Source organism: Peromyscus californicus, unplaced genomic scaffold (assembly GCF_007827085.1).
Source record: "Peromyscus californicus insignis strain IS unplaced genomic scaffold, ASM782708v3 Scaffold_16__1_contigs__length_79575227, whole genome shotgun sequence".
In the NCBI taxonomy this organism is placed as follows: Eukaryota; Metazoa; Chordata; class Mammalia; order Rodentia; family Cricetidae; genus Peromyscus; species Peromyscus californicus.
The window spans coordinates 22,680,094-22,707,421 of record NW_026294458.1 but is presented as its reverse complement, the minus strand read 5'-3'; the positions used below and the strand labels follow the sequence as shown (position 1 = coordinate 22,707,421).

Here is a 27,328-nt window from a genome sequence, read left to right as displayed (position 1 = left end):
GCCATCCTTGTGCGGGGCGGCGCTTCCGCCGGCGTGCGGGCCGGAATCCGCAGTGGTCTGCGGGTGATGGAGCGGCGGGCGGGCTGTCGGCTTGGGCCATGGATGCTGTTACTGCTGCTGTTCCCGGTGCAGGGCCGCCAGAAGGAGTCAGGTGGGCTCCGGGCAGGGCCGAGTCTGCAGCAGCGGCTCCGGGTGCGCTCGGCTCCCCGAGGCGCTCGCTCCGGTCCCCGGCGCGCGGAGGATGCTGTGTGGCTGCAGCGCGAGCCGGGCGGCCGGCAGCGGGCGGGAGCGAGCAGAGGTGTCTGGGCCTCTGCTTCTAGCCCTGGCCCCTGGACAGTAACCCGTCTTCAGGAACTGGGGGTGGTAGGGAGAGAGGGCTGTCCCCTGTTTAATCACAGAAAACTGTTCCGTGCCTCCCTCGCACACACTCAGGAGAGAGGGAGACTTCTAGCTGTAATGACAGAAGAGATGAGGGAGGGTTATGTCCAAGACTTGGCACTGGGTTCTCTTGATGGGGCTCAGTTTGATTAGGTGAGAATCCGTGTCGAAGTCCACTGTATCCATAAGCCGTTTAAGGCCGAACATTAAGCTTGTGACTTTTCCAATTTCTTAGATACCCGATGGCCCAGGTAGAGGAGCAGACTTGACTCAAGCCCTGACAAGTTACACAAAGAATCCTTCTTGGCATTTCGTTTCCACTACTGGGAAAGGAAGGGGATTTCTGCAAGTGTTGGTCTTCTGTTGCTTCTGCCTGCTGCTTGCAAATAGGAATGCCAAGGGTATTTTGTTAACTCTCATTTCCTTCACTTTTTGAAGGCTCAAAATGGAAAGTATTTATTGACCAAATTAACAGGGCTTTGGAGAATTATGAACCCTGTTCAAGTCAAAACTGCAGCTGCTATCACGGGTGAGTTCCTTGATGTGTCCCTGAGAGCTGGGTTCTTGTCATAAGGACCTTTCCAAAGTCCCTTGAGAGATCTTGATGGCAGTTAACAGTCATCTAAGCATGTCTTGAGAGCAGAAGGGGTATTTCTGCTATATGAAAATGCCCTGGGATGGGAGAGGCTCGATATTCTCCACATGGTCTCTACTCTCTATGGGATTTAGCACACGTGCTTTTCTGTTTCTGCCACAGACTGAAAGCCTCTTAAGGGCCAGAGTTTGTCTTCTTGTCTGTGGTGCTGGCAGTCCGCAATTGCATGTTGAAGGAACAAGCATATTTATCATCTAATCAGTATTTCCTCTTGGTTTTTATCTTTAAGGTATGCAAGTTTGGGCTGGGTTTAGTATGGTAGAAAGATAAGTACATTGAAAGCAGGCCTGAGGAGTTCTCCCACTGACCACCCCATATGGCAAGCCATGTAGCTCCTCTGAAAGTTCCTCATCAGATAAACAGAAGTCATAGTTCTTCGTGTCCTCAGAAATTCACCTGATGCTAATGATGTTTCTTGACACCTACTTTGTGCTGAACTTGAAAAGAGATGTAAAGTAATTTATTTCCTGGTTACTGCAGTTTATGCTAGGGAGCATGAACCTCACCTTTATAATTTAGAAAAATAGGACGTCTGTGAGATGGCAGGGGCTAAGGACGTGGGTTTGCCATGAATAGGAAGGAGGAATACAGGTCATCTCAGGAAGGGGCAGGCCTGATGAGGGGTGGAAGAAGAAACGTTTACTTGCTCTTCCTGTGGCTTTGCTGTGTGTGGTGCTGGAGATCAAACCCAGGGCCTTGCCCATGTTAAGCAAGCACTCTACAACGGCACTATGTCCTCAGCACGTTTGATTGTGTGTGTTGTGTACGTTTGGGTGTGTTTCTTTCAGGTGTCAACTCTGCCTCAGTCTGTTAAGACTAGGTCTCTCACTGAACCTGGAGCTGGATTGGGAGCCAGCAAGCTTCCAGAGATCTGTCTCTCTTCCCTGGGGTTATGGCTATGAACTCTGGCGCTGGGGATGTGAGCTCAGGTCTTTGTGCAAGCCCTCCTACCCAATGAACCACCTTCCCCAGGTTCTGAGTTTGACGTGTGTGTGTGTATGTGTGTGTGTGTGTGTGTGTGTGGTGTGGTGTGTGTGTGTGTGTTTAGTTACCCATGGTGCTTTTGTAGAAGAGCTGCTCATTCCCATCCACTGCTTTCCTTTCTGCTTAGTGGATTCTCTAAACGTGCCTAGTATATTCTCTGAACAAAATACACTTGGGAGTAGCTGGAGCGGCCCCAGTCTCATGGCCTGCTCTCCTCGATGATCTCTGTTCTTTCACAGCGTCATAGAAGAGGACCTCACTCCTTTCCGAGGTGGGATCTCCAGGAAGATGATGGCCGAGGTGGTCAGACGGAAGCTAGGAACCCATTACCAGATCATTAAGAAGAGATTATACCGGGAAGATGACTGCATGTTTCCCTCCAGGTAAGATCTTCTGGAGTCTTCTAATGGTGCTCCACATATAGGCTGACTTCATAGTACTCCTAGATGCCGACTTAGAGGATTAGCAAGTGAATCTTTTCCTCGTGTTTCAGGATAAACTCACCACTCACCTTGCCTAGGATTTTATTATAATTTTATTTTACCAGCTATTTTTTCGTTTTGTTTTGGTTTTTCGAAACAGGGTTTCTCTGTGTAGTTTTAGTGCCTGTCCTGGATCTCGCTCTGTAGCCCAGGCTGGCCTTGAATTCACAGAGATCCACCTGACTCTGCCTCCTGGGATTAAAGGCGTGAGCCACCGCCGCCCAACTGACCAGCTGTTTTATGTAAGCTAGTGTACATCATTAATTATGATGGCTTTTTTTTTCTTTTTTTTTTGGCCTGGTTCCACAAGCTAATGAAACCTGATAGGGTAATGTGGGCTACAGGAGGAAATGAAGTGGAGGGATTTATGAATGTATGTTGTGAGCCAGATATGTGGTTACATAGTAATAACTCATTGTATGGATTTCTTCATTTAGTCCTCTATCAGTGAATATTTAAGTTACTCCTTACAACACCCCTACAAAATTTGGCTAATACAAGCATTGCTACTATGAGCATTCTTATGCATATACCTTTGAGCACACTGGTCATGGACATGTATGTACACATGTAGGCTGAATTCCCAGAATAGGTAGGCTAAGTAATGTGTTTTGTTTTTGTTTCCCATGCTTTCTTAAATATATTTTTATTCATTAATTTACTAATTTATTTGACACTGTGTTTCATTATGTAGCGCTGGTTGGCCTGGAATTTACTACATAGACCAGGCTGGCCTTGAACTCAGAGTTCTACCTGTTTCTGCCCTCTATAGTGCTAGGATTAGAGATGTGTGCCACCGTGTCTGGCTCACATGCTCTTAAGTAAACCTCTAATACAATGCTGTGTATTAGACTTTTAGAATTTTTGTCAGATTGTTAAAAGTTGTCTGCTTTTATTGAAACTTCCTTGTTACTAATACAGTTAAGCATATTACATTTATGAACCATTGATTTTATTGGGTAGTTATCTCTTTGTATGTAAAATATATATAATATTTATAGATAATATTTAATAATTATAATTTTAATAATAAATAAACACTATAAAAATAACTAACTAATACTTATTAAAAATAATACTTATTTGATAGTTATATCCTATATATATATTACGGGGAAGAAAGACCCAGTAATGATTAGAGAAGTGATATGAGTAGAAATGGTATTCTCTTCCAAGTTAGGATTATGGGAGCAACTTAGCTAAGAACGGAAGACCGCCCCTTGTCTAAAGTGCCATCGTCACTGTAGAGGCATTGCTTTCGGGGGACTGTGCAGCGCACCCACGATCTGGGCACTGACTTCTCTCACTTTAACGTCGGGATCCTCCTTGTCCCACAGCCTGCAGGCACTGCTCTGATGATTTTGTGTTTTTTTTTTGGTCTGGTTGACAGGTGTAGTGGGGTCGAACACTTTATTTTGGAAGTGATTCGGCGCCTCCCAGACATGGAAATGGTAATCAATGTACGGGACTATCCTCAGGTTCCTAAGTGGATGGAGCCTACCATCCCTGTCTTCTCCTTCAGTAAGGTGAGCACAGGAAGGGCCACACGGGGGGCAGAGGGGGAGCCTCCGGTATAAGCAAGAGATCTCCGCTAGCAATTTGATGGGTATTGGTGAGGGTGAGGCTGGAGATTCAGGAATGAACTTGCTCTGTGTTAATTCACAATCACTGAACCGTAAGACTGAAGAACTAGAAGTGAAGACCCATGTGTAATGTAAGATTGCCTACATCTAATGTCTAGGGCTAGGGAGAAGGGTGCCTTCAGAGCCTACCACATTCACAGGGGAGTCCAGGGAAATTCATAGGCTTAGTTAGGGAATGCTTTCATTTGAGAAATATTTCTTGCATTTCTATAATATATGTAGTAGTTGTAGAGCTGAGTACCATCTGCCCTATCTCTGTCTGTATCCCAGGCATCCCGCATAGCTGAAATCAAACACTGAAGGTGCTGGGTAACTCCACATGGTTTATGCTTAAACAGTGCATTGTACAGATAGGCCTAGGGTAACCAAGAAGTTAAGTAAGAGGGAGTTTGGGTTCTGTTAGGGAGGATGGAAGTAATTGGGTAACACCTATGGACTTGGAGAATTTGGGACAATAAGGAGCTTGTCTGTACTCAGGTTCATGCAGATGGTGTATTGGCAAGGAATACCTTCTGTAGAAACTAGGTATGAGGCATTCTGAGTGTGAGTGGGGAGGCTGAAAGATGATGGGCTTAGGTTGACCCATAAATCTTTGGGAAAAGGAGCAGGTGTTCTGTTTTGGTTTCTTCAAAGCAATATTCTTTTTTTTTTTTTTTTTTTTTTTTCTTTATTTGGTTTTTCGAGACAGGGTTCTCTGTGTAACAGCCCTAGTTGTCCTGAATCTCACTCTGTAGACCAGGCTGGCCTTGAACTCACAGAGATCCCCCTGCCTCTGCCTCCTGAGTGCTGAGATTAAAGGCGTGTGCCACCATTCCCCAGCCAAAGCAGTAGTCTTAATTTTTTCTTACTTTTTTTTTTTCCTTTTTTGTTTTCGTGAGGGGACAGTTGCCCATGGTTGTATGTGTGTGTACACAGAGGCCAGAGGTCAACCGTGGGTAAATTCCTCAGGAGCCATCTACCGTGTTTTTGAGTCAGGACCTCACATTGGCCTTGAGCTTACTGATTGGGCTACCTGGCAGGGCAGCAAGCCCCAGGCAGGGGTCTACTGTGTGCCACGGTGCCCAGCTTTTTGTCGCTTCGGGGACTGGAACTCGGGTCTTCGTGCTTGCAAGACAAACGCTTTACCTTCTGAGCCATCTCCCAGCCGTCCCCGCTCTTTCTTCATCAAGATGGACTTTCTCTCTAGACTTACTGCCTGCGTTGTAAGTGGTTTGTGCTGCTTTCTCAAAAGCGCCTGCTCCCAATGTGACCGTGACTTTCCTGCCTTTGTTTTTTGGGTTTTTTTTTTTGTCCTTACTTCCCTCTTATTTTTCCCAGTCGCTCACTGCAGGGTCCAGAGGGGCAACTGTAGTCTGTCCGCTTTGGTTAACTGGGAAGTTCCTATTGAACAACTGCTTTCTTTGTTGGAGATGCTTGAAGAGTCACAGGGTGTTTTCTAAGTGTTGGAGAGGGGCCAGACAGCACCTTACACATGCAGTTGCAATGAAGAAACAGTGGAGTAAGGCTTTATAAGTGGCCACATGATAGAGGTAGCCATAAGCAGGGAACGGAGGGTTTCAAACTTTTACCCAAAAATATGTGAGCTGGACTTGGATGGCTTATGCCTGTAAGCACTGACTTATCCCAGCACCAAGGAGGCAGACCTGGAAAGATCACTACATTTGAGGCCAGCCTGGTCTATGTAGTAAGTTCCAGGCCAGCCAGAGTTACACAGCAAATTCCTAGCTAACAACAACAGCATTAGCAGCAGCAACAGCAGCAACCCCTCCCACCAAGATGTGCGTGGCTAGATGACACCTGCCTTCTCCTGTTCTGCCTCTGGTCTTTCTGGTCAATAAACAGCCAGTGTGAGCTCAACAGTGACATCCACAGTGTTAGGTGACACTAGATCGTGCGTACTAAGTAGTCATCAGACACTGTCCTTTTAAACTATTGTAAGTCATTTTGTGTGGAACATAGACCTCTCAGTAGACTTAGGGATATCATTTTTCCCATTACCAGGAGATTGAGGCATGCATACATCGGAGCACTCTGTGGTGAAGAGGAAGAGTCAGCATTCAGACTACTGTGATCAGTGCTATTTCCTGATTCTTACTCTCAAAATAACCCCTGGGAAATAACTCAAAACTGGTAAAGCAGGGGAAACACCAGGATGTAACAGCAGTTAAGTTTTGACAGAACTGATTATTCATAATTCGGAATATTATCCCTACTCCCTCAAAAAAAAAAACCCTCCTGAATTTTGAGGAACTGAAAATCTTGACCTTTAATATGATTAAAAATTTGGGATTCGGATGGTCTGTTACTTTTTTTTTTTTTTTTTTTCCAAGACAGGGTTTTACTGAGTAGCACTGGCTGTCCTAGAACTCACTCTGTAGACCAGTCTGGCCTCGAACCCATAGATATCCACCTGCCTTTGCCTCCTGAGTGCTGGGATTAAAGGCGCGCACCACCACCGCCCAGCTGGATCTATTACTTTTTACGTCTGGTAATTCTTGCCTTTATAATGTCTGCAGTCTAGGCATAAGAGGTGATGTTTTGTGGTGCTGCATATTGTACTCAGGGCCTCATTTGTGCTAGGTAAGTGCTCTTTACGGAGCCATATTCCCACATCTAACGTCTAGGACTTAGACCTTGCAGACAAATACAGTATTTCCCTGGCACCATGAAGGCCTTTGTCGCAACTGTATATAATGAATGCAGCTGGCTGCTTCTCATTCTCCTCCAAAACTTACTCAGGATGCCTTTCTGTTTCTGTCAAAGACATCGGAGTACCATGATATCATGTATCCTGCATGGACATTTTGGGAAGGGGGACCTGCTGTGTGGCCACTTTATCCTACAGGTCTTGGACGGTGGGACCTCTTCAGAGAAGATCTGGTAAGGTAGGTCCTTTGGGAAGGTTTTGTTTTTCCCCTCTCTGTGAGTTTTCTTGAAGTAAGAAGTAGAATATAGTCAATAATGTAAGATTTCTGCCTGGACTGGGGAGATGACTCAGTAGGTAAGAGTTTTAGCTGTGCAACCTAAGGATATGAGCTTGGATATGGAGATCCACATAAAATCCAGGCATGGCTGTATGTACCTGTAACCCCCAGTGTTCTTGGGGCCAGAGACAGGTGGATCCTGGGACCTCACTGGCCAGCTAGCCTAGCAAAAATGGTGAGAGACCTGTCTAATGTCTTCTTCTGACCCTGCTATACACTCACACAGGTGTCTGCACATAAATGTGTACACACACACACACACACACACACACACACACACACACACACACACACAAAACATAAAAGTCAGGGACTGTTATATAATATGAGCAGTTTTGTGTTGGGCCCAAGGGTAGAGCTTAGTTGACACTTGCCTAGCAGGTTGTGAAGCCCAGGGTTCGACCCCCAGCTCTGCATAAACTGGTCATGGTGGCTTATGCCTGTAATCCCAGCAGTAGGGAGGTGGATGTAGGAGGATCACAAGTTCAAGGTCAACCTCATCTATGTAGGGAGTTTGAGGATAGCCTGGAAATCATAAGACCCTGTCTCAAAATTTGAAAATCCCTGTCCAAAAGGGCAGAAGGCTCCTTCCTAAATTGTCAGCAGTGCCTCCAGGGAAGGGTTATAAGAGTCTCTAAGCTTTGTAAAGATCATTTTGTATTTTATTTGTTTGAGTGTTTCCCTACATATTTGTATGTGTCCCACATGCACGCCTAGGGCCCCCTAGTTAGAAGAGGGCATCAGATCCTCTGGAACTAAGAGTTACAGACAGTGAGCTGCCATGTGAGTACTGGGAACTGAACCCAGATCCTCTGCAAGAGCACCACATACTCTTAACCACTGAGCCATCTCTCCAGCACCATTTTCTTTAAATGTTTCATATTTTAAATATTCTCTAACATAGGGTCTCACCTGGTACCCCAGCCTGGCCCGGAACTTGTTATAGACTGCCCAGCCTCAAACTCAAGCAATCCTGTTTCACTCTCTCAAGTGCTGGGATTACAGGCCTGAGCCACCATACCCCACTGTGTATCATTATCATAATAGGAGAAAGTAAATTAAGTGATCCTATTGTAAGGAAGGGTAGATAATTTGTTGAAACAGTCTCACTTTGTAACCGAGGCTGTCCTTGAACACGCAACTCAGGCCGGGCTCAAACCCCTGATCCTCTTGGATACTGGGGTTTTACCAGCATTGTAGGTAGGCTTTTAAAAATTACTTGGAATGTACTTGATAATTGGTACTAATGATGGGTTGTAGTGGACCCTTAAGTATATCAAGGACAAGTGTATTTCAGAATCCTTCCTGTTCATGACTGAGACATGCCTGGGCCTACTGATGCCATCCTACCAGACTTCTCAAGGTCTGGTCACCTACACGTCCTAACCAGCTGTGTTTTACATTCATGATTTTATACAGTATCGGTGTTACTCTAGTGATGCCTGCCCATATAGTCTTGCTATGTAGAACAAACTCATCTTGAGTTTGCCGTTTTCCTGCTTCAGTCTCCTGAATGCTGGGGTTACAGGCATGTACGACCATACCTTGCTTATTGGTGCTTACTTAAGGATCTTCTGGAAACACAGTCATTATAGGCCTTCTCTCGGAGGCAAGGAAAGCATAATCTAATTCATCTTTGTTCCCAGAACCTGTTACCTTTACAAGTATGGCTAGAGATTCAAAGGGGACTGATTAAAACACAAAAGTGCTATATAGACGTGGCCTGCCTTCTGTTACATCAAGCAAGCTTGCTCAGGCTTGGTAATACTGATATTTGGACTGAGTAATTCTTTGTGGTAAGGAGCTGTCCTGTTCTTCTGGGATATTTAACATCCCTTGCCTCTGCCCACTAAATGCCAGTAGCAGTTCCTCAGAAATGTTTCCAGATAGAGCCATATGCCCCATGGGTAGGTAAGAGAACAGAGCCAGTGCCAGTAAGGGCTACAGATGTGACTCAGCGATAGAACACTTGCCTAGCACGTACAAGGTACTGGCCTAAGCATCCAGCACTATGAAAAGGGAAGGAAGCCCCAGCTATGTGGAGAAACGAATAGGAAGCAGTTCCTTTTACTTTATTTATTTTTGAGACATTTAGCCTGGGTTGACCTCAGATTCCCCAGGCAGTGGAGGATGACCCTGAAGTATTTTATCTTTCTGCTTTTATTTCCCAAGTGCTGAGCTTATAGATGTGTGCCACCGCTGTGGGAAAGAAATCCTTTTTAAAATTATTTCTTACATTTAAAGGATGCGTGTCTGTGTGGGGGGTTGTGAACACAAATGCAGTGCCCTCAGAGGCCGGAAGAGGGTGTTGGATCTCTGGAGGTGGAATTACAGACAGTTGTGAGCTGTGGGCCGTGGGTACTGGGAACTGAACTCAGTACCCTGCAAGAGCAGTGCATACTCTTACCTGTTGGGCCCTCTCTCCAGCCCCAAGCCTGCCTTCACTGGAGTCTTGCACAGTCCGTGGCTGTGGGCAGGGAGATTCCAGGTGCTTTTGGAATGCTTTCTGTTTTCCCACAGACTCTGAAACAGTGAATGTGTCATTCCCCACTAAATACAAAAGGACAAAACCCTCCCATCAGTGGATAGTGTTTACTCTTCAGGGGAGTAAGAAATCGTTCTGGCAAGTTCAAGACCAGCCTGGGCTACTGGGCTACACAGCAAGTCCCAGCCTAGGATACACAGTGTGATCCTGTCTCCAAATAAAGGGAAAAGATAGTTTTTCAGTTGGCCTGCTTCTCCAGCATGCAGCACCACTGAAAACCAGGCAGTGGTGGCGCTCATCTGTATGAAGGATCAAGAGTGTGAGACCAGCCTGGGCTACATGTAGCCCTGTAGAAGGTTTCCTGTGTCCCACAGCTGCTCAGTCCCAAATAAACACACAGAGGCTTATTTTAATTACAAATTGGTCTATGGCTCAGACTTCTTGCTAGCTGGCTCTTTCATCTTAAAGTAACCCATTTTTGTTAATCTGTATTTTGCCTCGTGGCCGTGGTGTTATCGGTCTGCTGGCATCTTGTTCCTTGGGCAGCTGGATGGTGTCTGCTCTGACTCCGCCCTTCTTCTCCCTGTCCCTCTGCTTGGATTTCCTATCTAACTCTTATCCTGCCTTACCACAGGCCAAAGCAGCTTTGTTTATTAACCAATGGGAGCAACATATAGTCACAGCATCCAGAAAGACCATCCCACAGCATGGCCCTTTGGTAAAAGGAAAGGAAAATAAAGGGTTAAAGGGTGGGCCAGTTTAGCTGAGGGTCGAGGTCTGAGGGCCTTGGAAATACCACGCATTGCTCTTAGATGAGTGAAAAGAGGAAGCATGTCACTATGTATCTGAAATCTACCTAGACCTCAGAAAGTTTGCATCCTGTGTTCTTCTGTTTCTATAATACAGCCCCACTGTCCCTCATCTAGTCCAGTTCAGCCTTCCCCTTCACAGAGGAAGACACTGCATAGACTTCCCTGTTGGGGGTGGGGTGGGGTGTTCCTGCAAGGGCAGTTGAAAGTGACGTGAACTTTAAGTTTCAGCAAGGAAGGCTGATCATGATAATATCCACTAACTCCTGAGTTTCAGGGACTTTTATCTCTTTTAGAGCATCATGAAGCATTACGAATCCCAGGGTCCCTTCAGATAGCAGAGTACATACATCTGGTGATCCTTGATTTATTTCCAAACATGAAGCCAGGAAGTGAATTCCCTTTCACTCAGTTCCTTTGCATTTCTTGTCACGAGCTAATTTTATTAATAGCCTTCTTCTACTCAGAGAGTAGAACTGTGCCAACTGAACGGTCCTATGCATGCCATTTGGACCCTGTGCACTTTTGTTTCGGTAAGTTAATGTTAGTGGGTTAGTGGATTTGTAGCTATTCCTGGCAAGCCCTTCAGAACACCGAAACACTAATAGAAGGGTTTGTGGTTTCACACATGGCTTGTTTTAGTAGCCTTAAACAGGTTTATTTAAAGGTACAAAGTTCTGAACTAATCTTCAGAAATGGTTAAAACATGTATCTAGAGGAAAGCTCCAAAACTAATCAAAAATCTATTTTCAGGTCAGCAGCACAGTGGCCATGGGAAAAGAAAAATTCTACAGCATATTTTCGAGGATCAAGGTGATTATATTTTCTGACCTTGTAATAACATTTTCCAAGCAGTGGGTAAAATTATGCGACCTTGAGGGTATAATGTATCCTGTTGCTCAAAGGAAAAGCTAAGATAGCCAAGAAATGAATGTGGAATGATGGCCATGGCACAGATCTGTAATCTGGCACTCAAGGGGCAGAGGCAGGACCGATACAAGTTCTAGGCCTGCCTCATCTTCAGTATTGGGTTCCAGACCAGCCTGGTCCACAGGTTGTAAGTTCCAGGTCAGCCTTATTCTCAGAGTGGTTTCCAGGCTGTCCTGATCTGAATAGTGAGTTGCAGACCAGCCAGGGTTATACTGTGAGACCCTGTCTCAAAACAGCCACCATCACCAATAACAACAAAAGTATGGACGGGCAGGATCTTAAACTAGAGAAGAATTCAGCTGTGCTGGTTCGTGTTTGTCAACTTGACCCAAACTAGAGTCACCAGGGAGAAGGAAATACCTCCTTCAGGTTGGGGTGTAGGCATGCCTGTGGGGTCATTCTCTTGATTGGTGATTGATATGGGAGGACCTAGCCCGTGGTGGGCAGTGCCTCGCCTGGGTATGTGGTCCTAGAAAATGTGAGAAAAGTAGCTGAACTTGACCCTGGCTGCAAACAAGTCAGTAAGTGGCTTTCCTCCGTGGTTCCTGCTTTTGTGAGAGTTGCTCCCTGATTCCCTCAAAGATCAACTGATCAGGATATGTAAGCTGATCAGACCCTTTCCTCCCCAAGTTGCTTTTAGTCATGGTGTTATCACCACATGGAAAGCAAAATAGGACATCAAATATTTGCTGAATTACTCACAATTCAACTGAAATTCAAAGAAGTCAAGTCCCCAGACAGTTACTCAGTCAATATTTGCAGAGTGCCAGCTGCTGGGCAGAGTGGATGATCCTCTTCTTGTTTACAGTTTCCTAGAAGTAGCTTGTCCTTGTACCTCAGTCTCTCCTGCTTACCTCAGCAGGGATCATCACCAGGTCTCCTGACTGCCTTGTCCTCAGACCATGTGGCTGCTAAATAGTGTTTAACGGCACAGACTGAGGCTGGGGAATGGAGAGGGAAGAAGAGCAGGTAGGAAGATGGAAATCCCTGTCTGTGTTCTGCCGAGGACACAGTATCTGGGGAATGGGTAAATGGACCGAAAAAGGAGGAGAGTTTGCAGTTTTTATGGTACCACCCATCCTCTACTCACCTCCTGGCATGGACAGTGGACTTCAGAATACAACTGGGTCTAATACCCATTGTTATGCCCAGATCATGGGGACCCCCAAAAGACTACCACCGAGACCGAATCCCATATGTAAAAGCAAAGAGCCTTTATTTTCAAGCTCCGAGCTTGATCTCTCTTATCTGTCCAATGCAGCAGTAAGAGCAGAGAGCCCTGAGCTTAGGCGGGGTAGAGTTTTTATCATAGCAAACGTTGGGGTGAGGATATTTCCAGGGTTAGGGCCCTGATTGGCTGACATTTGTCTAGGTGTATCTGTAAAACAGAAATAGATGTGTGCTAGACTCAGTGACATCGACATCTGGCCATCTTATCTAACCTTATCTAATGATTGGAATGTTTGGGATGTCAGGTACTTTCCCCTTAGATGTAGGCCCTCCCTGGGTAGGGTCTGCTTATGGCTTTTCCTGGGTCTAGGTGTTGTCTGCCAGTAAGCCTATCCTAGAAGCTGTGTCTGGGCCTCTAAGCCTGTCATGGCAGCTGTGTGTTCAAGCTGTTTTGGGACCCCCACACCCATAACTTACTGTCTTACTAATTATCTGATTCTCACCTTTTTTTTTCTTTGAGACAGAGTCTTGCTATATAGTCTAGACTAGCCTTGAACTTGAGACCTGTGTGCTTTCCAAGTAGCTAGGATTATGAGCATGTAATCACTGTGGTCTTACCTTTTTTTTGTTTGTGTATATTTTGAGATGGGGGTCTCACTTTGTAGCCCTGACTGGCCTGGAGCTCTCTATATAGTTCAGACTGCCCTTGAACTCACAAAGCTCCTCCTTTGCCTCCTGAATGCTGGGATTAAAGGCATATGCTACTGTGCCCAGCTTTGTTTTCAAATTTAAATATTATACTGGACTTTACAATGCATACATGTATTAGTCAGGGTTCTCTAGAGTCACAGAAATTATGAAATGACTCTCTTCTTCTCATGTATATATGGAGAGAGATAGAATACCTATGGGAATTTATTGCAATGACTGCAGTCCAACAGTGGCTACTTATGAGTAAAAAGTCCAAGAACCTAGCAGCTGCTTAGTTACATGAGGCTGGTGTCTCCGCTGGTCTCCTGGGATCCCAAAGAAGGAATGGATGTGCTGACAGGAAAGAGCAAACAGGCAAAAAACAAACCCTTCCTTCTTCCGTTGTCCTTATATAGATTTGCCGCAGAAGGTGTGGCTCAAGTTAAAGGTGTGTCTTCATGCCTCGAGATCTGGATCAAAGCCTTGTTGTCTTCTTGCCCCAGATCCGGATCACAAGTGTGCCCTCCATTTCTGGATTATAGTTCATTCCAGTTATAGTCAAGTTGACAGCCAAGAATAGCCATCATAAGACACAACAAAGACCATGTAGCTATTTTGGTGAGTGGTGATTATGTAGCCACACAGCTGTGAAAAGCAGTGATGATAGGTATTGGATGAACTTTCCAAAAAGGAAAATCATTCCCCAAAATATAGCTGTAGTGACCAGGACATCATTGCCTTACGGTTACTGTTACTGTGATGAAACACCATGACCAAAAACAACTCGGAGTAAAGGGTTTATTTCAGTCACAGTTCCCCATAACAGTTCCTCATCAAAAGCCGTGAGGGCAGGAACTCACACAGGATAGGAACCTGGAAGCAGGAACTGATGCAGAGGCCACAGAGGGGTGCTGCTTACTGGCTTGCTCCTTCTGACTTGCTCAGCCTGCTTTCTTATAACACCCAGGACCACCAACCCAGGGGTGGCACCACCCACAATAGGCTGGGCCCCCCCCATCAATCACTAAGAAAACGCCCAACAGCCAGATCTTACAGAGAAAGGCATTTTCTCTGTTGGGGCTCCCTCCTCTCTGATGACTCTAGCCTACGACAAGTTGACATAAAACGAGCCTGTAAAATCATACTCTTACAGACCAGATGTAGGCCAGATGTGGTGGCACACACTTACAATCCCAGTGCCTGAGAGATTACCAATAAGGATCAGGAATTCAAGGCCACATTCGGCTATATAGTAAGTGTGAGGGTAGCCTGGGCTACATGAGATCCTGTTTCAAAACAGTAAAACTGGATGTAAGTAAAGAAAGACTCAATACTCCCCGTCTTTGATGTGTAAAGTGGGAATAGCCTAAACCACCAAAATGCTGCCCTACCCAGGATCCCCTTCCTTTACTGTACCGGACCCAGTGAATTATCTATCCTATCTGTGCTAACAGCCACCACACTGGCCAGTACGGCTCACCTTTTAGGGATTGGGAACGTTATGGTGTAGGCCACATAGATTTATGTTCTGTATTTTCTCTGTAGGACAAGCCCCGAAAGAGATCCTCTCATTCTTCTGTCTCGGAAAGATCCCAAACTGGTTGATGCAGAATACACCAAAAACCAGGCCTGGAAATCTATGAAAGTAATGAGCAACCGTCTGAATAGAAGCAGAGCAGTGATGACTCTAAGAACGTTGCCAGCTGGCTAGACTTTCCGATTAGGTTTCCTCTCAGTGAGGAGATGAACGTGGAGCAGTTCTGTGCACCAGTATTAGCATATATGTAAATTTCTGCTCGCTCTCCAGACTTTACTCAGTACTATGCTGAGTGTGTCAATAACTGAAGAGTTGAGGGTTATGAGCTTCTGAGAGAGGCCAGATAGTAAGTGTGGGTCCACCCAGGTCATTACTGCATGTTCTGCTGTAACAGGGTGAAAGGAGCAGACAGCTTTCACAACATGGCTATTTCCTAGTTATTTTTTTATGGGCACCAAAATTTGAATTTCATGTGAAATTTGAATTTCATGTCATCTGTCTGTCTATCTATCTATCTATCTATCTATCTATCTATCTATCTATTTTTGCTTTTTTTTCAAGACAGAGTTTCTCCATGTAGTTTTGGTGCCTGTTCTGGATCTTGCTCTGTAGACCAGACTGGCCTCAAACTCACAGAGATCCTCCTGGCTCTGCCTCCCGAGTGCTGGGATTAAAGGCTTGCGTACTGCAGCCCACAAATTTCATGTCTTCTATCTTCCCTTTTTTATTTGTTTGTTTATTTGTTTTTGCTTTTAGTTCTGGAGATTCTGGAACTCACTATGTAAACCAGGTTGGCCTTGAACTCATAGAGATCCACTTGCCTCTCTCTGTTTCCTGAGTGCTGGGATGGAAGTCCTATGCCACTACACCTGCATTTCATATAATTCTTACATATCAAAAATATATTTCTTTCCCTTTTCCCCTCAGTCCCTTGAAAATGTGAAAATATCCAGTACATGAGTTCTATACCCCCCACACGGTGGGTTGGAGTTGGTCTGTGGCTGTAGTTTAGCAACCCCTGAGTTAAATGAATGGTGCTCAGTGGCTATAGAGTAAAACCTGAGGGCTCAGACAGTGAGCTAAATGACTAAGTGTCTGGGGCCAGAGTTCCAGGAATCTTCATTTCCTTAAAATATGAAAACTGTGACCTTTTGCTTTGTGGTCCATCGGTCCTGACTGACTTCTTGCCTTCTGTAAGAATTTAAAGTCCTAATTTCCTCATTTGCAGTTTCAATACAGCATATGAGAAAAAAAAGTGTTAACCTTCATGGAGAAAAACCTAGCGTATACCTGAAATGGATGCATTATTTGCATAGGTTTTATTTGGACATTTTTGTTCTTGCCATAGTGGGGATTGAATCTTTGCCTCGGAATGCTAGACAAATACTCTACTAGAGCTACAACCATTAGCCTGTTTTGTTTTGAATTGAAAATTTTTATTTTATGTGTATGAGTGTTTTGCCTGTGTCTATGTATGTGTGTCTGGTGCCTCCAGAGGCTGAAGAGGGTGCTGGAGTTATGGACTGTTGTAAGTTGTCATGAGAATACTTGGAATCAAGCCCAGGTCCTCTGCAAGAACAGCAAGTACTTTTAACCGCTGAGCCATCTCTCCAGCCCGACTCTTAGCCTATCTTATACCGTTTTAGTCAAACAGGAAGAAATGAGTTTAAGAAACCTTAACACAGATACACACAGGAATTCAAGGGCACCCTCAGTTAGTGACTTTGAACCTAGCCTGGGCTATGCAGCCTTATCTCCAAAACAAAACAAAACAAAATGGGAAAAGGACAGCAGAAACCAAGAAACGAAAGAACACATTCATTCAGCATGCAGGTTGTTAGCATCTCCCATGGAGGCGGGCAGTGAGGCAAATAGGAAGGAGCAGCCCCCAATGGCTGCTGCCCAGTGGGATAGGAGCCTGGTTTGCTAGATGTTTATTATTGTTACTGTTACTGTTTGCCTTCAAGGAAATTTAGAAATCTGGATTTTTATGATTGATTGATTGACTTTGAGATAGGGTCTTCAGTAGCCTAAGCTGGCCTTAAGCTTTGGATGTAACTGAGGGTGACATTAAATTCCTGATCCCCCTGCCTCCACCTTCACTTGTGAACTTCAACGGTGAAATCCCCCACTGGGATCCCAGGCTTGGTATGGGCTGCCAAGCCAGGAAAGGGATCTGGGCTTTTGTGAGAAATGTCATGCCACCTAGTGAAATGTTAGCAGTGGCTTGAATATTTATTTTTAAATAATAGGCCCAATGAATGTCTCTGTGAGTTACAACCATGGGCCCCATAAGCCAGCCCGTGTGACCTTCTGTGTGTGTGTGTCGGGGGGGCAGTTCAAGCAAAGGGAGGTGGGCAGTACACCATGACCTCTTAGTTCAAATGAAGATAGCATGACTTCAGGTGAGTTCAGAGTCTAAAACCAGACAGACCCTATGCTGCTATTAAGATCACATGACACTGAGCAAGTCCCGACTTGAAACCTTGGGCTCCTCGGTGGTCTAGTAAATACGATAATGCCTCTGGGGCCTGTTTTGTTTTCATGATACTGAAATGAGGTTACGAAATGTTTTAACAGTGCACTTGCCCGTAAGTGCTCTTGCTAGTGGTGATCGCTTCCTTTTCACCTGCAGGATACCTTGGGGAAGCCAGCTGCTAAGGATGTTCATCTGATAGATCACTGCAAGTACAAGTAAGACTTCCAGATACTTATGTCTGTATTGCTTTCCAAATGCTTCACTTTGAAGACTTTCATCTGAATTATCTTGTTCATTCATTTAGTTGGTTTTCACTGAGGTCTGCAGGGATTGTGGAGAAGAGTGAGGCATGGTTCCTTAATTAATTACCATTGATTAAAGTGTCAGGATTACCTCTCTCCACAACACTCCTTCCAGTAGTTAGATTACATATTTGTCACAATAATAAATGTTATAACGAGGAGCTCCAAATACAACTTGGTATTGGGGCATGTGCTTACTTACCATAATAGAGGCCCCAGGTTCATTCTGATCATTGTAACAAACAGGCAAACATCATAATGAAATTCTGGGACTAAGAATTAGCTAAACAGGTAAACTGAGGCTTGGAGGATGGTTGGGATGGGACTTGGGAGGGAGAGCTCCTCTGTTAGAAACAGACAGCTCCATATATGAGAAATGCTGAGAAGAAAACAGCCCTTTTTTGGTGTTTTGAGACAGGGTTTCTCTGTGTAGCTTTGCGCCTTTCCTGGATCTCGCTCTGTAGACCAGGCTGGCCTCGAACTCACAAAGATCCTCCTGCGTCTGCCTCCCGAGTGCTGGGATTAAAGGCGTGCGCCACCACCGCCCGGCTTAAAACAGCCTTTTCTTAGAGAGCTTTTTCCAGGGAGCATCTCTTCGAGGATTGATTAGCTTAGACTTGTCTCCCCGTACTTTGGAAGAAGAGGGTAATAGATATCCAGGAAGAGGCCTGTCTTTGACCTGACGGACTGCACGAGAGGAAACAAAAAGATTTGGGAGCCTGACTTACTATATGACTCAGTATGTAGCTGGGATGCACTTGAACCCCTACTCCTCCTGTCTACCTCTCAAATGCTGGGATTATAGGTATGTCCCGACATGCCCCTTGTAGAGTTTTTACTCTTTTTCAGAATGTATTTTTTTACATTTACTTATTTTGTGTGGGTGCGTGTGTGCCATTGCATACATGTGGAGGTCATACCACTCAATGGGGTCGGTTCTCTCCTTCCTCCCTCCAGGCTCTGGAAATTGGATGCAGGACCTCAGGCTTGGTGGCGAGCTCCTGCTGAGCCATCTTTACAGCCAAGCTTTGTTACTTTTTGTTCTTAATGTGTATCATTGAACATATTTTTTCATATAGGTTTGAAATCCATAAAAACAAAACAACAAAACCAGCCTATTATTTCTTTCTGACCCTGGCTGTTTTCTACCCAGCACACAGCTGCTGGCTCCATATAACTCTGGAGAAATTATTTCTTTGGTTTACCTGACATTCCTGGAACAACCTGCAGCTCCAACCCAGGGAAAGCAAGAAATTTGTGGAAACTGCACAGATACATACTGATGTGTTTTTGAACGCTGATAATAGGGCATAGTGGCTCAATGCCTGAGTCTCAGCACTTGAGGGGATGAGGCGGTAGGATTTCTGTGAGTCTGTGGCCAGCCCAAGGTAAAGTGTGAGACCATGTTATAGTTAAGAGTTTCTACTACTGTAATAAAACACCATGACCAAAAACTACTTGGGGAGAAAGGCTTCATTTCGATTTTTAGCCTGTAGTTCATCATCCCTGGCATTCAGGGCGGGAACTCAAGGCAGGAACCTGGAGCCAGGTCCTGAAGCAGAGGCCATGGAGGAGTGCTGCTTACTGGCTTGTTCCCCGTGGCCTGCTCTGCCTGCTTCATTATATAACCCAGGACATCCCCCAGGCAGGTGGGCTTTCCCATGTCAATCATTAGTCAAGGAAATGCCCCTCCAGACTTGCCTATAGGTAAACTGATAGAGGAATTTTCTCAACTGAGCATCCTTCCCAAATGACCCTAGGCGGTGTCAAGTTGTCAACTAACCAGCATACTCTGTCTTAAAAAAATAAAAAAGGAAAACATTACAGAAGGGAAGGGGATGGGGGGAGGGGAAAGGTCCCATTTGTGACAGCAGCTCTAGAAAATGAAGTGTGCTTTCTTCTCTTTCTTAGATATCTGTTTAATTTTCGAGGTGTAGCTGCAAGTTTCCGGTTCAAACATCTCTTCTTGTGTGGTTCGCTGGTCTTCCATGTTGGTGATGAGTGGGTAGAATTCTTCTACCCACAGCTAAAGCCATGGGTTCACTACATCCCAGTCAAAACAGACCTCTCCAATGTCCAGTAAGCACTTACCTTCCAACTGAAGTTTCATATGACCATTTCCTCTTCAGTCTAGCCGCTTAAGGCATTTTCTCAGGATGATTTCATTTTCAAGTGAAAGCTTTTTCCCACCTTGAAATATCTGGTCTGTACACATTGTGTACTGTTATGTATTATCTAGGTAGGTTATACATGGGATTTAACTTGAAGTGCTTTAATTTACAGTGCTGTTTCTAACATAACATGCAGATGATGTGAAAAGCTTTGATCTTTCAACACCTGAAGATAGATTTGGCCTTATTATGTTGTTATTCAGTGAAGCCCTGGCAAATATAGTCTTTGATGACGGGGGGAAGATAGAGGTGTGCAGAGAGCTCCGGAAATCCTGTTGAAGAGAGGGAGGAAGGATTGTATGAGTCGGGGGTCAAGGTCATCCCAGAGAGACCCACAGAAACAACTTAGCTGGACTCATAGGAGCTCACAGACCCTAGACTGACAGCTAGGGAGCCTGCATGGGATTGACCTAGGCCCTCTACCTCTGTGTGACAGTTGTGTAGCTTGGTCTACTTGTGGGACTCCCAGCGGTGGGATCAGGTCCTGTCCCTAATGCTTAGGCTGGCCCTGGGGAACCTATTCCTCAATCTAGACTACCTCGCCCAGCCTCAATGCAAAGGGAGGAGCTTAGTCCTACCTCAACTTGATACGCCAGGCTTTGTTGACACCCATGGGAGGTCTGCTCCTTTCTGAACAGAAACAGAGGAGGAGTGGATTGGGGTGATGGCGGGGAGGGGGGGGGTAGGGAGATAGTGGGGGGGGGGAAAGGAGAGTAGGGAGGGGAAACTGAGTTGGGATGTAAAATAAATGAAAAAAATTTAAAACACTATATTGGAAGGAAGGGGGGTGGGAGAGGGAGGGAGAGAGATGTGGAGAAGGGCCAGAAATGTGAACCAAGTTCCCTCCTCTGGCTAGAACAAGAGTTTGGAGACAAATCGGAAATTTTCAATGTTTATGTCTTTGTGTGCGTGTGTGTTGGGGGACACTTGTGAAGGAGCGTATGACATGCCACTGCGTGTGTGTCGTGGTCAGAGAAACAACTTGCAGGAGTCTGTTTGCTCTCCACCTCGCTCGTTTCTGTTGCTGTGCTGCACGCTCCAGGCTTCCTGTGACTCTCCTGTCCCTGCTGAGATGACAGCAGATTGCCACCACATCCAGCCTTTCACAGGGGTTTCCAGGGTAGACTTGGCTTGTCAGGCTGCCACCTGCTGAGCCATTTTTCTGGTCCCAGAAATTATTTTTTATACTTGACTTTTTATGATTATTGTTGTACATTTTTGTGTTTTCCAAAATACATCCCAAGTTTATATACTGGAACATAGTATAATAGATGATGGTGACAGGTAACAATCTGACTTTAACTTGCTTTTTTTTTTGGAGATATGGTTTTATGTAACTCGGGCTTTCTTTTTCTTTTTTTTTTTTTGGTTTTTCGAGACAGGGTTTCTCTGTGTAGCTTTGCGCCTTTCCTGGAACTCGCTTTGGAGACCAGGCTGGCCTCGAACTCACAGAGATCCGCCTGGCTCTGCCTCCCGAGTGCTGGGATTAAAGGCGTGTGCCACCACCGCCCGGCCTTTTTTTTTTTTTGGTTTTTCAAGACAGGGTTTCTCTGTGTAGCTTTGCACCTTTCCTGGAACTCGCTTTGTAGACCAGGCTGGCCTCGAACTCACAGAGATCGGCCTGGCTCTGCCTCCCGAGTGCTGGGATTAAAGGCGTGCGCCACCACTGCCCATCGTAACTCGGGCTTTCTTCAAACTTGCTGTATAGTTGAGGCAGTCTTGAACTCCTGATGCTCCTGCTTCTGCCTCCCATGTGCTGGGATCATTGCGTACACCATGCCCCATGATTCCTGGTTTTGTATATAGAGTTTTTTTCTTTGCTGTTATTTTATTTCTTTAGGCACCCTAATATCTTTGCTTTAAAGAAATTATCTACAACCTACAGATCTCCAGATTTATCTGTTGCCTTTCTTACTTGTTATTAATGAGTGTGATCTATATTTTAAAAGCTTATGATTTTGTGTGTATGTGTGTGTCTGTGTATGGTGCATGTGTGTTTGTTCATGTGTGTAGGAAGGCCAGAGGTCAACAGGGGCCATACATTTTGTTCTCTTTGTGACAAAATCTCTTGCTGGGACCTTGTGCTTGCCTATTAGAATTGGCTGGCTGGCCGGCAAGCTCCAGGGATCCATCGGTCTCTACTGACCCGGGAATTAGAAGCACAAGCCATCCTGCCTGGCTGCTTCTGTGGGTATTGGTGTGGAACACGGGTTCCTGTGCTTGCATGGCAAATATGTTAGCAGCTGAGCCATCTCCCCAGCTTCTACATTGTCATGGTTCTTGTCATTTTAGGGAGCTGTTGCAGTTTGTAAAAGCAAATGATGATATTGCTCAGGAAATTGCTAACAGGTAAGCGCTATTTGTTTGTCCTTTCTTGTCCTCATCTGTCCTGAAGTTTTCCAAATATAGTTACATGATAATGTCCTTGCCTCGGCTTCATTACAAAGGGAATTCAGAGTTACAGCTGTCCTGAGGCAAATGCACACATCCACAAATGATTTCAGTCTTTCAAAGATTCATTGATTTTTAAATTGTATGTATATCTGCGTCTGCCTGTGTGTGGGTATATGCATGTCAGTGCTGGTGCCCAGGAGGTCAGAGGCACAGGACCCCCTAGCACTGGAATTACAGGCAGTCATGAGCAAGAGCAGTACACTCTTAAGCACTGAACCCTCTCTCCAGGCCCAGGGTCTCTCCAGTCATGGAGGAACTAAGACAAATATTTTTAGCTAGGCATGGTGACTCACACCTGTAATCCCAGCAATGGGGAGACTGAGCCAAGAGAATTGCTTTGAGTTCCAGGACAGCCTGGGCTATGAAGTGAATTCTAGGCCAGCCTGAAGTAAAGAGTGCGCAGTCTCAAAACTCCCAACCACACCAAGACAAAACAACAGCAACAAACTTACGTGGTTAAAATGAATATTGGCTGGCAATATTGCTTGTTTTTAGAAACAAACGTTCAGTGCTCTTGCTGAATACATGCATATGGATGTGACAGTTACAGGGTTGGTTGTGAGGTGCAGTTGAGTTAAATCAAATGCTCAGAATAAGGCTCATGATAAAGTAGCATAACAATATGTGGGCTTGTTGTTGTTAATAAAGCCTATGATTTAAAATACTCTTGTTAATCTTGTCTCTAGGGGAAGCCAGTTCATAAAAAACCATTTGCAGATGGATGACATCACCTGTTACTGGGAGAACCTCTTGACTGAATACTCCAAATTCCTGTCCTATAATGTAACAAAAAGGAAAGATTATTATGAGATCATTCCCAGACTTTTGAAAACTGAACTGTAGTAGTCATCAGAGGACTGGAATCCTGACAGTGGATCTGGGATGCTCTGTGGTGAAATACTATGAGCGTGACACCTATATTTTGAACACCTTTGGTCAAACCAAACATCCAGTTTTCCTTATCATGTTATATCTGGAGGGACTCTTGAGAAAGATCTAAAATGTGTTTAATGAACAGAAATGAAACAGCTCAACTCTTTGAAATCATGAAATAAGGATTTGGAACGACATTCTAACTTTCATTTTCTTAGGATCAATCACAGCTTGTGCCTCAGGTCATCTACATGTATCATCACTGTGAAATTGACTGGGTCCAGGCCCTTTGTCCTGTTATTTGGAGCAGACCATCCATCCTTTGGTACAGTTCATATCTGCAACTCTGAAGTCATTCTAGGCTTGATGTCTGTTGCTCTATTTTAATGTAGAAATCTTCTGGGGTTTGAAAAGCCCCACAATGATCATTTCCTGAAGCGTCTAAGGACGTAGTGGCTGTGCCGTGCGGCGTGTTGGAGTTATCTTTTGTAGAGCATAACTTCTTCGGCACTCAGGACGTTTCTCTAATGCTTCAATTGCATGAGTAACTTTTGCAGGTGGATTTCAAGTGCCCATTTTGTGCCTTCGTGTCCTTTTTATTCTCTCTCTAAAAAGAGAGAGATAAAGAAAGAAATTTCTTAATACATTTAGGAAGCAGTCTTGATTAAAACAAAACAAAACAATGTCCCTGTAATACTAGCACTTCTGAAGTAGAGGCAGGAAGAGTTCATGGCCACCCTCAGCTACACAAGAATTCAAGGATAGCCTGGCTACATGAGGTCCTGCCTTATAAACTCTAACTCACCTTTTGCACACCTTTGATTTTAGTAGCAGCAGGACCATCTCAATTTGCAGAGACCATAATCTTCATATGTGAACACATCATAAAGTGGCAATTTATAGAGCATTTAATTTTCATTTTTTACTCCCATAGGGGATATTTTAGCATAAATCATTATTGGAGTACTTCCTTATTCCCCTTCTGAGAAAGATGTACAGTTTATTTCAAGTTACAGCTCCAACATCACCTTTCTGAACCTAATTCTTGGCAGTTAGGGACTATTGTTACAATCTGCTCATGCCTGTATTATGTGCTATCACACTGCGTTGTGGTTATTGGCTGTTTCTTTCATTGTTCTGTAAGCTTATTAATGGTGAGAATGATGTTTCACTGCTCTTGATGTCTCCATTATCCAGCACAGTGCCTCACAGAATAATTACTGAAGAACTATTGGGGGGATGGGTGAGTAGGGGATGGATTGATAACACTCACTTGGCTTAACTAAATTCTATTTTTAAATTGCTCAGTTACTGGCTGAGGGGATGGGATGCATTGTAAGAAATGGATCAATACAGATCCTCACTTGCCCTCTCGAGTAGCAAGGGGTATCTTTGTTTTAAAAACAAGTTACTCAGATTTTATACTTATCTGTGTACCTCAGTGTTGATGGTATAAGAATGACTGATGTGTAACACCATGTAAAGTGTATGCTTTTGAAAATAGTTTGTGTGCTCATACTTCTGAAGATTTTGTTACTATTCATACTAGCTCAGTCTCAAACGTACCATTTGCTCCTCAAAAAATTCATTCTCTCTACTGTGGAAAGGTTACTGTTGTTTTCAATATAACCAAATATAGTATGTTTTCTAAGAGTTGTACTTGGTGAACCTGGCAAAAGGAACTGCTGACCCAAGAGAAAAATGACAACAGAAAAAGGTATTGGGTTTGATGAGCAGAATTCAGCCACACAGGGCTGAGGATCGGGTGGGATCAGGTGGTGGTTCCGAGCAGTGATGATTGAAATCCTTCACTGATGGTTACTCTGTTTGCAAGCTCATGTCCTGAGGATGAAAGAGTGGTATGTGTTAAAGTGTGTTTTGATTACTTCTCACAACAACCTTGTGACTTTGACAGTACTGCTTTGTGACCCTTCAAAATAATCGGTGCAAGATATCTTGCACAATAATACAGGAGAGGCAGAGTGCTTCGTGCTTCCCTGTGGTACAAGAAGGTAAACTCTGATAGCTTGGGAAATATGGAAGGCTGACGGAGTAAGAGAGTTGGAGAGAGATGAGATAGATCAGTAAGGCTGAGCAGTAGCCAAAGTGAATCTTTGGGGGCTGGGATATAGCTGAGTGATATGGCACTTGCCTGGCATAGGTTCAATTCCTAGTACCACCTAAAACAACAAAATCAGTCTGCAGAGTTAGTGAAATCTATCAGTTATCATTTATGTCTGTAGGATACAGGATCCTGGGGATGTTTGAGTTATATATAAATGATTTTGTCAATGTCTGCCCAACCTCTGCCCCGTCCCCATTCCAAGTCTACCCTGATTCCAGAATGACTCTAGCTCAAGTTCTGAGGATCAGTCCCAAGACTTCAAGAATGTCAGACAAATGCAAGCACTCAGTTTTTCCTACAGGTAAGCTAGACAGACAACACATCCATTTGTTGGTCTTTCTGGCCTTAGGACCTTAATCCCAGTGCCCACCTCTGGGGAAAAAAAAAAAAAAAGGACCAAGAAGATGCAAGCGAGAGCCAGGAAATGGGATCTGAATTCTTCATTCAACAGATAATTACTTGAAGCAGGCAGATCTCTGAGGCTGAGGCCAGCCTATAGAGTGAGTTTTAGGACAGCCAGGGCTACACAGAGAAACCCTACCTTTTTTTGGGGGGGGGGGGGGGGTTGTTAATTACTTAACAGCTGCTTCATGGTAGCTTTCCCAACACTGGTGATCCAGAAGTGCAGAGAGATGAGTATTCAGCTTCAGTCCTCTTGAGAGAGATCAGCAAACAGGAAATTACAACAATGCAGTGCTGTGCTCATGTGTGTTCCATTTAAGGCACGTCTCTGGACCTTATCTGTAGAGATGTGCCACAATCAACTCCCTAAATCCTATTTACTATATATATATCCATATGAAAGTCCATAGTTATTTATTCAGTACTCTATGGAAGTGACTGTAGAGCACCACTGAGCTTTCCAGTGTGTGCTTTCAAATGACTAGAAAAGTAGGTTTGCAAAGAGAATATGAGATATGTGGTAACTGCCAAGGATTAAATATTACACAAACAAACCAGGAATATTTTAACTTGGTGAACTTTTAAAAAAAAAAAATTTGCCTTGGTGTTTTGTTTTGTTTTTTTTAAAAAAGGCAAGCCGGGCGGTGGTGGTGAACGCCTTTAATCCCAGCACTCTGGAGGCAGAGGCAGGTGGATCTCTCTTGAGTTCGAGGCCAGCCTGGGCTACAGAGTTCCAGAAAAGGTGTAAAGCTACACAGAAAAACCCTGTCTCGAAAAAACAAAACAAAACAAAAAAAGGCGTGGGAGCTGGAGAGATGGCTCGAGTTAAATGCATTGGCAGCTCTTCCAGAGGTCCTGAGTTCAAGTCCCAGCAACCACATAGGCTCAGGGCCATCTATAGTGGGATATTAGGCCCTCTTGTGGCATGCAGGTGTATATGCAGATAGAGCACTATATACATTTTTTAAAAAATGTGTGTTCAAGAGTCAGAATTGGATGTATGATACTCTAGTGCTGGAGTACAAGAGGTTGTGATATGCCCGATGTAGGTGCTGGGAACCATGCTGTGGTATTGTGAAGCTCGGGTTGGCTGGCCTCATGTATGGCCAAATCAGATCTTGCACTGATAACCCTCCAGCACCACTTCCTAAAGGCTGAGATTACAGACACCCGCCGCTTCATCCAGTGAGGGCATTCCAATGAAAACTAGACTTCGAAGCACGTGTTCTTAGCAGAAGGTAACAGTTCCAGTTATTAAACGATAAAAATTCTAGATCTTTTGACTTCTCAGAGCAGTAAGCATACAAATACTTGTAGCGGAACCCACGATATGAAAGAAAAAAAAAAATGCCCACAGTTGATGCTTCCAAAAGCGTCCTCAAATCTTGGAGCTATTCGGGTGCACCGTAATGTCCAGGGCAAGAGTGGACATTACTCTGCTCGGCCTGGGGATCTTCCAGCCCCCAGACAAGCTTGGTGACGCACGGGCTTAGCTGAAGCGCATCGCCAGTCTCTTTCCGCACTGCACTGTCGCCTTCCTCCCATGTGGGCTTTCTGCATCTTCAGTGAGCACCTTAAGTCCGTTGAGCACCTCAAGCTGAGCGGAGCCCGACCCAGTAGACCAGAGCTACCGGGCACAAGCAACTGAGGACCTCACGGAAAAGATTACCGCCGCCACCTCACTTCCGGGGCACCACCGTCACCCACCCTACCCTGAGCGGAAGGGCTTTCGGCCAGCGTTCCGCTGTCGCCCTGCCCCGCCCCTCGGCCTTTTT

General features: G+C 44.8%; 1 protein-coding gene and 1 long non-coding RNA gene across 2 annotated transcripts; one reads left to right on the top strand and one right to left on the bottom strand.

The window, feature by feature from the left end:
- On the top strand, nucleotides 1-24,679 carry Poglut1 (protein O-glucosyltransferase 1). The gene is made up of 11 exons (XM_052740682.1): nucleotides 1-151; nucleotides 817-907; nucleotides 2,257-2,400; nucleotides 3,890-4,025; nucleotides 6,906-7,027; nucleotides 11,174-11,233; nucleotides 14,756-14,855; nucleotides 17,383-17,441; nucleotides 19,440-19,607; nucleotides 21,992-22,048; nucleotides 22,840-24,679. Exons 1-11 carry the CDS (start codon nucleotides 67-69, stop codon nucleotides 22,994-22,996), a joined length of 1,179 nt encoding a protein of 392 aa, XP_052596642.1. The 5' UTR covers nucleotides 1-66; the 3' UTR covers nucleotides 22,997-24,679.
- A 1,027-nt stretch (nucleotides 24,680-25,706) lies between these two features.
- LOC128112026 (uncharacterized) lies at nucleotides 25,707-27,236 on the bottom strand. Its single transcript, XR_008218820.1, has 2 exons — nucleotides 26,909-27,236; nucleotides 25,707-25,805 (listed from the first exon to the last, which is right to left on the bottom strand). It is a non-coding gene; the product is annotated as an uncharacterized LOC128112026 (long non-coding RNA).
- Between the last annotated feature and the right edge of the window lie 92 nt (nucleotides 27,237-27,328).

Excerpts from the sequence above, each read along its gene's own strand:
- Poglut1 (XM_052740682.1), top strand. The coding sequence starts at position 67 with ATGGAGCGGCGGGCGGGCTGTCGGCTTGGGCCATGGATGCTGTTACTG. Across the intron at positions 2,401-3,889 it reads GACTGCATGTTTCCCTCCAG|GTGTAGTGGGGTCGAACACT; the intron begins GTAAGATCTTCT and ends TCTGGTTGACAG. Across the intron at positions 4,026-6,905 it reads CTGTCTTCTCCTTCAGTAAG|ACATCGGAGTACCATGATAT; the intron begins GTGAGCACAGGA and ends TTTCTGTCAAAG.